The following is a 12,771-nucleotide window of genomic DNA, read 5'->3' as shown; positions in this document are numbered from 1 at the left end:
TTGTTGTCCTAAAGCGAAAATTTGTGAATAAGAAGGCAGCCTAACTGCTCTCCCCAAACTGGCTGCCCTTTTGCCCTACCCCAGGGATGAGCTGCTCTCCTTCCTTCCTCCTCCTTCCTTCCACCCCTCCCCACACCAGCCTCCAGAGACGTTTTCAGTCCAGCTGCAAATAGCTTGGTTGCACCCAGACATAAAGATCTGAAGACTGGGAAAAATGTAGGGTTGAGTAAAGCCAGCAAACGCCAAACACCACCTCCCCACACACACAGTTGCTGCAGGGAATTGCTGCCCAGGCTCAGCAGCAGCAGCAGAAGCGAGGGCTGCCTGAAGTGGTTGTGCGCAGCAGGTACCTGCAGGTCGTCTGCACTGCTTTGACGCACGATGGTTGAAAATACTCCCTCCCAATGCCGATTTTTCTCTCTCAAGATTTGAGAGACTCAGATTTTGCCTGCCACAATGGTGAACACTGACAACTGGTTTCTGAATCTCATCTTGACCTCAGGATAAGCAGCTCCTGACTCCACGCATTCATTTCTGACTCTGTAATGCTTAAATATAGAGCATCCCTCAGGCTGCAATGAGTCACTCACCCCTAGTGACACTATCAGACTGTTGGCAGCTGCTCCTGTCAAATAGGAGGTAGATCTACTACCTGGGGCAGATGCCCATCCCACAGTGGAATGTGCATGCCTGTGCCCCAGGTAGTGAACCCCTTCCTGGATGAAGCTGGGAACGCTCTTGGATTTGCATTATCAGCCATTCCAAAGCAAGCAGTGACCCAAGTGCTGATCCTGGCTTTGCCAGGATCCTTCCCTCTGTGTTCTGCTGGGGCCATGGGGTAGGACAGAGGATCTGAGCTCTTTTTCTTTAAGTTTTGGCCAGCTTAGTGAGTTGCTGGTTGATGTTTAAGCACAGCTTAAGTATGGGGAGCAGGCAGCTTGTGGTTAAGGTTAGTGGGTAATCTGTGATTGTTTCAAAGCCTGGTTTGGGAGCCGGATGACTCACTGGTTATCAGAACAAGAAATGCAGCTCGATGATGAAATGCCCAAGTCCCTCGCGGAGTCAGGTCAGAGTCCAGAGCTGGAGGAGGATGGGTGGAGGGCTAATGACCCTCTCCCTCAGCAGGGCTGCCCTCAAGTTTGTGCTCTGGTCCGGTTTCCAGGAGTCCCTGGACAGATCACTTCAGTGTTGTGCTGCCTCACCCTGTCTTTGGGTGCTGATACTGCCAGAGCTTTTACTTTGTCTTGTCCTGTCCTGAGGCGATTCACAGGCCTTTTTCCCTATCCCTACCCAGCCTTGTTTAGCTGCAGCTGCTGCAGTTCTTACCCACGCAGGATTCCTCCCATGGTTATGATCCTCCCAGGTTGTGCTTCAGGTACAGCTGTGCTGGAAAGAGCCCTGGATACCCAGGTAGAACAGGTAGGGAAGCCACAGTGTCTAAGTGTCTGATAGAGGTAGCAGAAGGCTGCACCACCATCCTTCCCTTCCTCCACGGGAGGGGGCAAAATCCACACAGGCCCCCCCTCTATATCCTGGGTAGGTGCCTCAGGCTGCATGCAGACAGTAGAGCAGCCCCTCTTGTTGCGGAAGTGGAGGAAGGCTGTGAGCTGCCTCTCGCCTCATGAGGCTCCTGTGCTAAAGCCCTTATGCTCTGGCTTGGCAATAGCAGGTTGCTGGCCAGGCTGGCAGCACAAGCCTCACAACCTTCTCACAAAGGGGCAGCCCTGCTGCAGCCATGAGAACGCGTTGTCCCTAGGCCATGGAGCCTGGGAGGCAGCCCACAGGCACCCCAGAAAGCTCAGAGGGTTGGAGCAAGCCCTGTCCTCCCAAAGGACAGAGCCATCTGGCTACTCGCATTCTCCCGGCATTGACCCACCTTGGTGAGGGTGCGCAGTTCAGCAGCAGGCACCGAGAAGCTGGGGATGGAATCAATTCACATTTCCAAAATGAAAATAAAACTGCTTGTATGCTTTAGACCGATTTCTTATCCCATGTCCCTGGGCTGCAAGGGAAAGGGAGTGCAGGTCCCTAACTGTAAGCCAAATGCTCCATCAGCAATGCACTTCCACAAGGCTTCCAACCAGCCCTTGCTGTGTCTTCTTGCAGGTTCCTGAGGTGACCACAAAAGAAGCACAAGCTCCCCTGTTCTGAAGCACAGAACAATCAATCACAGTGATATGACTGTGGACGCCTCAGTCACGGCAGACATCAGCCTGCCCTGCCTACATGTAAGTGCACCCTCTCCCTATCGCGCTGTTGGTGTCTGGGCTGTAGGACAGTCTTGTGATTCTTCCTCTCCTGTGAGCTGTTCAGTAGGTCATTCGGCCTGTTGGCTCCAGCAAGTATTTGTCACTGGAAAACACACTCAAATGTGCTGTGCCCATTTTGAGTTTCAAACCAGAAGCTCATGCAGTTCCTCCATCACTGTTAAATCCCACACCACCTACTGCCGTAAATCACTGCACCAGGGAGACAAAGGGGCTGAGCCATGTCCTGCCCCAAGAGCACTTCAGCTCCTGTTCATACATGTTGTGTGCTACATTCTTTCAGCCCAGCCTTACCTGCCCTTCCTCTTTGCAGCACATCAATGCTGTGTGTTTCCGACACGCAAAGTTTGGGTCCAAGAATGTGTCTCACAGCACTTTGTGTTGTGAGCATCTTTGGCACCTGCCCACCTAGGTGATGATGTGAAACAAATGAGCTCAGTAACCAGGAAAAACACGTGGTGATAAAAGTATGTCATCAGATTTACAACAGCCATATATGAGGAGAGTTTCATGTGGAAGGTTTTTCACTGCTACTGGCAGTGGCTTTTATTTTAAGCCCATTTTTTTACATTAAAAATTTAATTACAAAAAAATTCAACAGTAAGGCAGTTTCTCAGTTGTCACTGTGAGCCAGTTTTCAGTCATCTTTAATACAAAACTAGAGTCACACAGGAGCTATGCTCTTGGATCCAAAAGCCCTTTAAGAAGTGAAGGGGTAAGGGAGAAAGCAGCAGCTCCGCCTGTGTAATCCCTTACACGTTAGTGTTGGGTGTGCGACCACTGCTGCAGCGGAGAAGGAGGAAATAGGATTGTCTGCAGTTTAAAACCATTAAACTTACCCTTTGTCTTCCAATGGTCTGGCACATTTCAGTCTGACGTGCCGCAGCAGGCTGGAGTTCTAGTTTTGGGGAGTTTTATTTTTTTTTTAAACCAAGTGAAACTTCCCACTATCAGGACAAACTGTTTTGATTTTTTTCCCCCCAAAAAACTGCGGGCCAGTGAGGAGTTCACCGAGTTAAAAAAGTCACACACTAAAGGTTGGACTTGACGATCTTAAAGGTCTTTTGCAACCCAGCTGATTCTTTGATTCTAAACCATTTTTACTCCCCAAGTAATGCTTCCTAGAGCCCATTCCTAAAATGCTGTTTAAGACTGGAGGTACTGGCTGATGGCTGAGGTGAGGGAGGGAACCATTAGGCAAACTTCCGCAGACATTGTATAGCTTCTCTCAAGCTTTTCAGGTTGTAGTGCTGGTGAACAGAGATGGGAGGAAAAACCCCACTGCCTAATATAACAAACCTGTGATTTCTCAGTGGTTCAACTGTTCCTTTCTTCACTCAACATGTAGGAGGCCACAGTGTTTCTTTCACTACAGTAGCACCTAAGCAGTCACTGACACTTTTAGTTCAGTATTTCTCGCTTACCTCAGAAAATGCCATAATTTTTAATTATTTGTATGTGTCAAGTAACTCCTCTGCTCACTTTAGGAAGGACAGAAAAAAAAAGCTTTTCTGTGATGGCAAAACCAGAGGTTTTCTAAATGTGTTCACAGTGGTAATACATGGATTTTTTTTGTGCTCATTAACTTGCAGGACTGGCTTTCCTAAAAGCAGTTATAGACACCTCGGAGCTACAGAGTGAAAATGAGGGCCCTGAAGGTCAGACTCCCCACACCTCACTGTTTGCTCTACTATGCTCGTTGCAGGAAAGTGGCAGGACACACCTGCAGCTGTAGTTACCTTTGTTTGGAGCTTAAGTAAAAAAATATGGGGAAGAAGAAACCACAGACAGGAACAGAGATGAATGACACTGTGAAAGAGAAAATTCAGGGAAGTAGAAATGTTACAGGTTTGGGGTTTTTAACTGTTAGAATTCAGTGATCAAAATATGCTCTGATAACCCATTTCTCCAGCGAATCTATTTGTATAAGACTCTGCGCAGGTGTACCAGCTATTCTGAATACGAATGAGAAGTACAGACATGAGGTGGAACTACTTCTGATTTTAATTTTTGTTTTCTTAAGAGCTGGATGGACTGTTTCACACCTGCCAAAAGCACAGATGAAATGCAAGAAGGTGCAGGGCCAAGGATAAGCAGTTCCGTAGGTCCCATGCCTAACAGGCTCAGTAGAAATCTAACGACGTGTATTCCAGCAAAGATTTTAAAGTGTCTTCTCAAAGTATGCAGTTTCTCAAACTCTAGTACCTTAAACTGCATTCTCAGTATTCCCGAGGTATTTCTAACATGCTAACAGTTGGTTCCATCTACATTTTGGCTCAATTTTCAAGATTTTATTGAGGCAGAAAATCCAATTAACTAAAACTAGAATTTATTTCCTGGTAAAGACTTCAGGCGTGACCCCTAAATCAGCAAAACCATCATCAATCCAGAAACTATGACTGTTTAGGTATGTCTGGAGCAGCTCACTTGGGTTCTTATCCTCGTGCTAGTGGAATATTTAGACATTTTGCCAAAACCCCTGCTGTTGAAGAGGAAGGGCTTAGGAAAGCGAGCCTCCCTGCAGCCTCAACCCACCCTGCTTAGCTCTTCCCGTGCTGGGGGACAGCAAGGATGGCAGTTTTTGTTCCCACAGGAATCTGATGTGCAGAACAAAAGTTCAACAGCTGGAGCAGCCACAATCTAGCCTCCCTCAGAGGATGCAATTTCATCTCAGTGTAAGGATGACTCGTCACAAACTAATGTCCCCAGCAGCCACTGGGTGAGTTCTTCCAGTGAGGGCACTGTTCACTTTGGGGACACTCTTCCTGTGTGTGGGGCATGAATCAGAGGGGCTCCAGCCCTGGCTTGTGGGAAAAGCAGCAGTGAAGTGAGCAGTACCAGAGCCTCTGGAGGAGGCCCCTTCCCAGTGCTTCCTCACTCACATGTGCCAGTGACACATGAGGAGCATGGCTGCAGTGGAAGCAGCTTCCACAAGGTGAGCAATACCAAACCACCCAGAGCAGGCACCATCTCTGGCAGCCTATGCAAGCAGCTGCCTTGTGACTAAAGGCATGTCACTGCTGTGGCCCACATTCAGCATCCACAGCGGGAAAAACATTTGCAGAATAAAAAGCAACTAAAAAAGATCTAGGATTATAAATAGGGCCATACATTTCCCACAAAGCCTTGAGAACTGGGAAGATGAGTGTGGAAAGCATTGTATCCTATTCTGGGTGACTATGTGCTACCTCATCACCTGAAGTCTCATAACCAACTAAAAATTCCAGTGTGCTAAGGCACAACTATTTTGATTCATGAAGATGGTAATGTTCCCATCCCCACTGTGCAAGGAACAGATGTAAGGGTTGAGTGGACTATGAAGAATAAAAGCAGCATTTCTTTATGTGGACAAACATATAAAAAATAAAGAAAAAGAATGGAGGGAAGATGGGCTGAAATTGTCAGGCTGCTCTGATGCAGGCATGTGTTTGAGACAACACTGCTGAAGCATCTCACCTACATGTGTGCAACTGCCAAATTCCCTACAGAAGCTGAAAAGGAAGACAGTTTAAAAATTGGGGCTTTTGTGGAAGTGGAAAACTAGGCTAAAACATGGTAATAACCTGTTCCCTGGATAAACACAAACCATGCCCGCAGTTCTCAACAGCAGTGGTCAGGCACCCTAGAAAAGCAAGGAGTCAAATGTCTGGGAACTGAGGAATATAAGCTGGTTTAATTCAACCCTCCTTAAAAGGGAGCCCTCCCATTAAACCATCCCACCCTTAGCAGACTGACAGCTGTGAGAAGGACTCTGAGCAAAGAGTCACTTGCTTTCCATGCTGATCAGAGGGGTGCTGGTGAAGGGAACAGCACGCACAACACCACTGCTGGCTGTGGCCCTGATCTGTATTTTGTCTTTTTTTTTTCTTTTCTTGTTGTAACACTCATAGACCTTAATATATTCTGTTCATAAAACCTTAAGGGGGTATTTTAAGGGAACTAAAAGCATATTTGTTTTGTCCACAGATGAAACACCGGTGTAGTTGAAGACTGAACCTGTAGTGGAGTGTTAGTCAATTGTAAACTGTAGATGTGTGCATTTTACACAGACTGAATACAGAAGAGACAAAGGACAAGTCTGCATCATTCCAATTCTGATAAAGTGCATGGCCTTCGGAATTCCTGTCCCCGCTCATGGAGCCATTTATTGGATACTGCAAAGACATAAAGGTATTTGATCACTGCACCTGGTTAGCTTGTGCTTCTATTTAGGCTAAATATATGCTATTGCCAGCTTTCAGTTCAGCACAGGATTATCTTAATTTTCCTATATAAACACACACAAATGTGAAGTTGGTCTAATAAATCCAAGACAGAAAAAACCTTCCCAATAAATCCAAGATGGAAAAAACCTTCCAGTAGCTGCAAAACTACAAAAGACTACTAAAGTAGATATAGCATTACGTATTTTACATAATAACAGAAAACACTGCTATATAATGTATCATACATCTAACATAGAGATATGAAGGAGACATAGCTACAAAATAGAGTTCTTTATAAAAAACTATTCTATGATTCTATAAAGGACCTAATTTCTGGCTGCTTTTTATTCCAACACGGAGTGCGGAGCAAAAAGAAAACCAAGACAACCCACCAACAAAGCCCCAGACCTCCAGGCTGTTCTGTGGCACAAAGAACAACATGACTGCTACTTACCCCACTTGTTTCCAACTAGTACTGGGCAGGCCGCATGCCGCGTGCTGTAATCTCCTTCTCCGCTTGGAAAGAGATTGTACCAGAATACAGCTGTTCCCTGAGAATTGCAGTGGAAACCCTCAGCATTTTGCTCTTCATGATACATACTTTCACGCTAACTCACTTAACAATAAGGCAAAGATGTGTATCTGTAGTTCAGACAATTCCTTTTAAACTGAAGGCTCTTTTCCATCATTTACTTTCCTAAGGAATGAGTCTCCTTTAACTCATTCTGCGTCTATATGTTCTTAGGTTGTTATTTTTAATCAAACCCTAAACCGGTTTCATTCAACTCTAACTGCTTTTATAAAGCAAGATGAGCAGCAGGCCAGCAAAGACAGACCTTATTAGGGACCCTTCTGAGGGGAAATAAACTTAACGTGAACTCACAGCTTCAGGGAGAATTCCCTACAGATGCCTCAAGACTAAACCTGCTTACAGATCTGAGTATCGTCATGTTTTGCAAAGCCTATATACATTAGAAGCAGTTAAGTCCAAAACATAACGATGCATTAAACAGGCAGAACAGCAGAGGCCCTTGGAATCACCAGTACTACTCTAGTTGCTCCACTTAAGTACCTCTGTGCTTCCATGAACAGGGCTCTAATCTTTTCATAAACTCATTGTAAAGCTTCTTTTTAAATGTTTGTACATCTGTTATATTTTCGAGTAGGTGGAGAGCGAGAAGTGGTTACACTGGATAAAAAAACCCTGCTTACCTTTTTAGGCCAAACACTAGCTCCTACTTCAGGAAAGACAGTAGCTCCCCCTGCTGACACATCGCTCATCTGAAAAGGTGGGAAAAAGCACTGGTAAGTTGCAAGCTGACACATTCTCACATTTTAGTAAATCAGAATTAGGTTACTAAACAACTTAATTTCTACCTCCCAGTTAGTGAACAAAGGCTGCACGATTAACGGCCTTGAAAAAGGCTGAAACCCACCTACTCTGTTCCAATGCAAGAGTCAGCCTTGTCCCGAATGTTACACACTCAAGTGCTTTGGCAATGAGCATGCTACAAATACTGATGCAGATACAAAAATGAATAGACAGTCAAATAATTTAAGCTGATGCTGAACTTCGAGGTGGAAAAGCCTCCTTAAGAATATATGGAAGAGCTATTATGTATGGGTAAGAAGATATCCTGTATGTGTCATCATTAAGATAGTGACTGCCCTCATTTGCAAGTCACTTCAGTAAAAAAACGTAACAAATCATTCAGTGGTATAAAATAGGCAGTGATAGATTTTTTTTTGGCACTGGCACATGGCAGAAATATATCACTTACATAAAACAACCAAGTAGCAATTCTGTTGCCTGTTCCCAATTCCTTAAAAGCATCTGGCTCATCTTTCTGTGAATAAAAGCAGATTTAGTAAGCATTTCATCTTGATTCTTGAGAGGAGCCAATGACACACAGCTGCAGAGCCAGCAGCAGACAAACTTATGCAGAAAAATTAATTCAATCCCTCTATTTGGAAGGAGGGGAGAATACAGTATGTATCTATTAATTTAAGTAAACTAGTTATTTTAAAATTCTGTAGGACAGGGAGGGCATAAGCTCAAATTGCTAATGGTAAGTAACAACTCTATTGTCTGAGTATATAAATCCTCTTCACAGCCACAAACTTATTTAATTACACTCACTTATCACCTCTTGTCCTTGGCCAAGATGAATGTGGGCAGCCCTTCAGTCCCACATTCACTGAGAATTGTGCTACAGCAGAGCTCTGCTGCAGGGGTGGCTCCAGGCATACCCTGAGGGCAGCTGCCAACCCTGCTCCTTTAGGGGGTGGCTCTGCCTTTGTGGCACTCACCCCCTTTCCTGCTCCTGCCTTTCTGATCTGTGCCAGACAGGCTGCTGCTCACCCAGCTGGCCTTCTGCATTCTGCGCTCCTCCCAGACACACAAAGGCATTTTAGAATGCTGTTAAAAATCCACTGAGTGATGCATTAAGCAGTGTGCTGCTCCCGCCTCAGGGTGTCTGTGGCAGCTGTTCCTGAAGCTTTTGACAGTAGTAAGGTATGTCCCTGCCTAAACGCATGAGAACATGCGTGATGTGGCTGCGACACCACCAGCCCAGCGCTGTGCTCAGAGGGAGGTCTCCTCCTCATCATCACACTCCAGCAGGTGCAAGTTATTGTTGCTCTTTCATTAGGTCTGGGAAAGAGGGACGAAGCTGAGTGTGCCTCAGCAGAGCTTGTAACTAGCCAAGAGAGCCTTCTGGTAATTAAGAGGGTTTTTCACTTAATTTACAAGAACAAAACCCAATTTTGATGGGTTGTGACATCAACTTTTGCCACACCTCTATTTTTACTTCTAGAACCCATCCTCTGTGACCACTATTTGAGTTTGCTAAAATTCCAGCAATCATTACTCCAGAAATTAACCCATGCATTTCCAAGCAAAAACTGTTAATCATTTGCAATGCTTTCGAGCATGTGCTTATAGAGCAGAGATTCTGATTAATAGTTGGTGGCTTGGATTCACAGTGTAAGGTTAATCTGAAGGTGTTAAATCACACATAAGTATGCCCAATAAATAACCAACTGAATTCAGTGGCATTATTTCCAGCAGTCTGCATTTTAAGCTGGAACTGAAATAGGTTGGAAATTTAAATAAAATAAATAAAAACTAAGGATAGTGAGATGAGAAGAACTTGGTAGGCTTCTTCCAGTTTCAGGCCTCTGCTAGCAATCAACATGTGAACTACACTAACAGAGCACTTGTATTTTCAAAATCTCTTCAAGAGTAGCTGTCTCAGCTCTGGGGAAAGAAGTTCTCTCTCAACGTTGCAGGCCTATACAGTAAGCGACAATGAAAGTCTTCCTACACTGCCTACAAAGCCTTTCTCATAGATGAGGGCATTATAAGCTCTCACCCAGTTTAGCTGTCTATCCTTCAGTGATTTTAAACAACATGGCTTTAAATGGCCAGTGCCTTGGTCAGCTAGAATACTTCTAAACGTTTCCTCAGATTTAGAACAAAGCTAATGCCCTTTGCTCTCTTAAGAACTATCAGTCATCTCTTTAGAATAATTATTCTGAATTATATTTTTGAAGAAAAACCTTGTTGCTTTGTGATGCTCAAATGTTTATGGGTTCAGCTGGTGGTTTAGAGGGCTTTCTCTACTAACAGAGATTAGAAAAGTTTAAGAGCTACAAGATTCAATACACATTAAAGAATAATAACTGTGCCACAGCCAAAAGGCTGGGTTCACCAGGTGACTATCTCTCCTCCATCTCTTTACTTGCCCGTGCAAAGTCAAAGTGGGGTTCATACTGTCCTCCCACTCCATAATTTGCCACCTGAAAAAGAGAAACACAGGACTTGTGAAGAAGAAAGAGGTGGAGACAGAAAATAGGACTTACCCTTCCAAAATCAAAATGAGGCTCATACTGGCCTCCTACTCCGTAGTTGGCTACCTACAGTGAAAGGAGAAGCACAAAATCTAGTAAAGCTGTATTTATCCAGACAATAATTTGACCATCATCTACAACCTTTTGACAGATGAAGTTTAAAAATCAAGCCACAGGAAACTGCTAATTGCTGTCAGCTAAACTGTCCTGTGTACAGCAAAATCCTACTAGATTTATTCACAAATTGCTCTGACTTCACCCAGAAGGAACCTGACTCTGAGCTTTAGTGTTTCAGCCCTTCAGTCCACCTTTGAAGTTCTCAGCTGAATACCAACTCCCAGCAAAGCCACAGCTCAAACTTGCCCTTCCCTAGGGAGTCACCTTTCCTTAAAGCTCTCCTGTTCACCCCCAGCTGAACTGGTAAAGACATTCCCCCATTTCCGAGTGCCTTCTACTGTCTGATCTAATGACTTCCAGGTCACAGAACCTGACCATGAAACTCCTGAAGACCTAGACCAGCCACAGCTTCCAAGGAGCCCCAACATGTCTGGCTACAAAAGCAGCAGCACATCCAAAACTGGCACTGCAAGATGGAGTATGATCCAGGTAGGGAATCTGTGGTACTTTCCAAGCGTACAAAAATGCTTTCCTTCTATAGAAACTTCACAGAGTCTATACTCTTCAAAATAGGTCATGGTACTTTATAAAGTTGAAATCACTTTTTGATGTCTTTCAATAAAGAGGATTCACTGTATGATTTTGTTTGTTGTTTTTTTTAAAATCTCAATTTTCATCCAGATGCTTGGGCATTTCCTGATGGAGTAGCACAGTAGCACAACAGCTTTCAGGAACCACTTTCTAGGTGTCCTGCTTTCTAGGTATTCATGTTTCCTCAGAATGAGTGAAGCAGCTATTCATTTAAAAGCTTCAAACAAATGAATAAACGCAAGTATTTCTAAAATAAAATTTACTTATAGTACAGTCAGTCTTTCCCACATTACAGAGACACCAGACAACACTGACCTTCTAGGACCAAGGATGGGATGGCAAATCTAAACACCCATTCTCTCCCCCTTTCCAGAAGTACCAGACAAGCTAAACTTTTATTATCACCACAGCAGTAGTAACAGCAATAAAATTCACTTTTACTAGCATAAATAAAAAGGAATTACACATCCACTTCAACAAACATCAGGAGTTTCAGTTATTACTGTTTTCCTCCAGTAACAGAAAGCCATTCACACTCGAGTAAGCAGGGCTCTGCAAAGACAACTTTGTTTCTTCCTCCCTGAAAAAAAGTCACACATTCCTCCCATGGCCTCAATTCACACTAGCCATGACACCAGCTGCCTATGGGCTGAATGAGCTTTTGTGGCCACCTCACCTGAGTGAGCATGGCGCTGCACACAAAGCCAACCAAAATGAAATGCCAATTGGCATTTGCCACCATACTTGCCCTAACAGTTTACCTGTAGTTCCTCTGCTGTGGAGACATCAAGTCCTGTTAGGTCCTGTATCCTTGTGTTAATGCGAGATACCACAGGGCTTTCATATCCAGACAACCACGCACTAAGTAGGAGGGGAAAAAAACCGATTAATAAATAATGGTAGCAACTGGCAGTAAGGTAGCAGCACAAAAGCAACATTTGTAATTACCTGGAATTTGAGATTATGATGATCAGAAATATGTCCAGGGCATTATAAAGGCCTGCATTCAATAAACATGTTTTCTAGAAAAAACATTTATAGCTCTTGTTTAGTGAAACTCTAAAACTAAGTGCCTTAATTCCCATACTGGACTATCAAACGGCTGACAAGAACATTCCAACCAGTGAAATCTGCTTGAAGCTGTTTTAGAAAAAAAACCCCTAAGTTTAGCTCTTACCCTTTCCAAACACCTAATTTAGACCGCATATTGGATGCATTTTGAAGCAACGCTTGAGAGAAGAATAGGTGAGTTACTTTATTTAGTGTATGCTTAGTCTACATGATTGTAACTTGGCTCTTGCACGTCATACACTTACAGGCCAAGTGCACTGTTATCTGTCCTTTCACGTTACTTACCTGTGCAAGGACAGTAAAAATCATTATGAAAACAATTAAATATTTAAATAATGCATAAAATTATTCACCATTTAACCTGTTGAACAAATTTGGTATTTAGCCCCGAATTTTTACTAATATAAATGTGAAAGGTCAGCCTCACAGTGCCAAAGGCATCTTCAAAATGCCTGCCTCCTACTGTATATTGGAACTTCTCAGCTTGAAATACTACATTTAAAATAACTGGCAAATGACTTAGCAGAGAAAGGTATGCATATCTAGAGCAACAGTTTTACACAAAAATCACTGCCGTCACCCAGACCCAGCGCGGCATTTTCTGCTTTATGTGGCTGCTCATTCTTGAAAGCTGCGTGAGTGAGAAAGGCGTGCAGCAAGCTCACTGC

At 44.0% G+C, this 12,771-nt stretch overlaps 1 protein-coding gene across 1 annotated transcript; it reads right to left on the bottom strand.

Moving 5' to 3' along the window:
- Nucleotides 1-6,045: 6,045 nt before the first annotated feature.
- Nucleotides 6,046-11,893, bottom strand: LOC104406101 (prolyl 4-hydroxylase subunit alpha-1-like; the record flags this gene model as incomplete). The annotated part of the gene is made up of 6 exons (XM_010014989.1): nt 6,046-6,421; nt 6,927-7,023; nt 7,685-7,753; nt 8,254-8,319; nt 10,220-10,273; nt 11,794-11,893. Coding segments are annotated over 6 exons (457 nt in total), but the record flags the coding sequence as incomplete, so codon positions are not given.
- Between the last annotated feature and the right edge of the window lie 878 nt (nt 11,894-12,771).

Source organism: Nestor notabilis, unplaced genomic scaffold (genome assembly GCF_000696875.1).
Source record: "Nestor notabilis isolate BGI_N333 unplaced genomic scaffold, ASM69687v1 scaffold34955, whole genome shotgun sequence".
NCBI classification, from domain to species: domain Eukaryota; kingdom Metazoa; phylum Chordata; class Aves; order Psittaciformes; family Psittacidae; genus Nestor; species Nestor notabilis.
The sequence above is the reverse complement of the archived record's forward strand: the minus strand, read 5'-3'. Positions and strand labels throughout refer to the sequence as shown.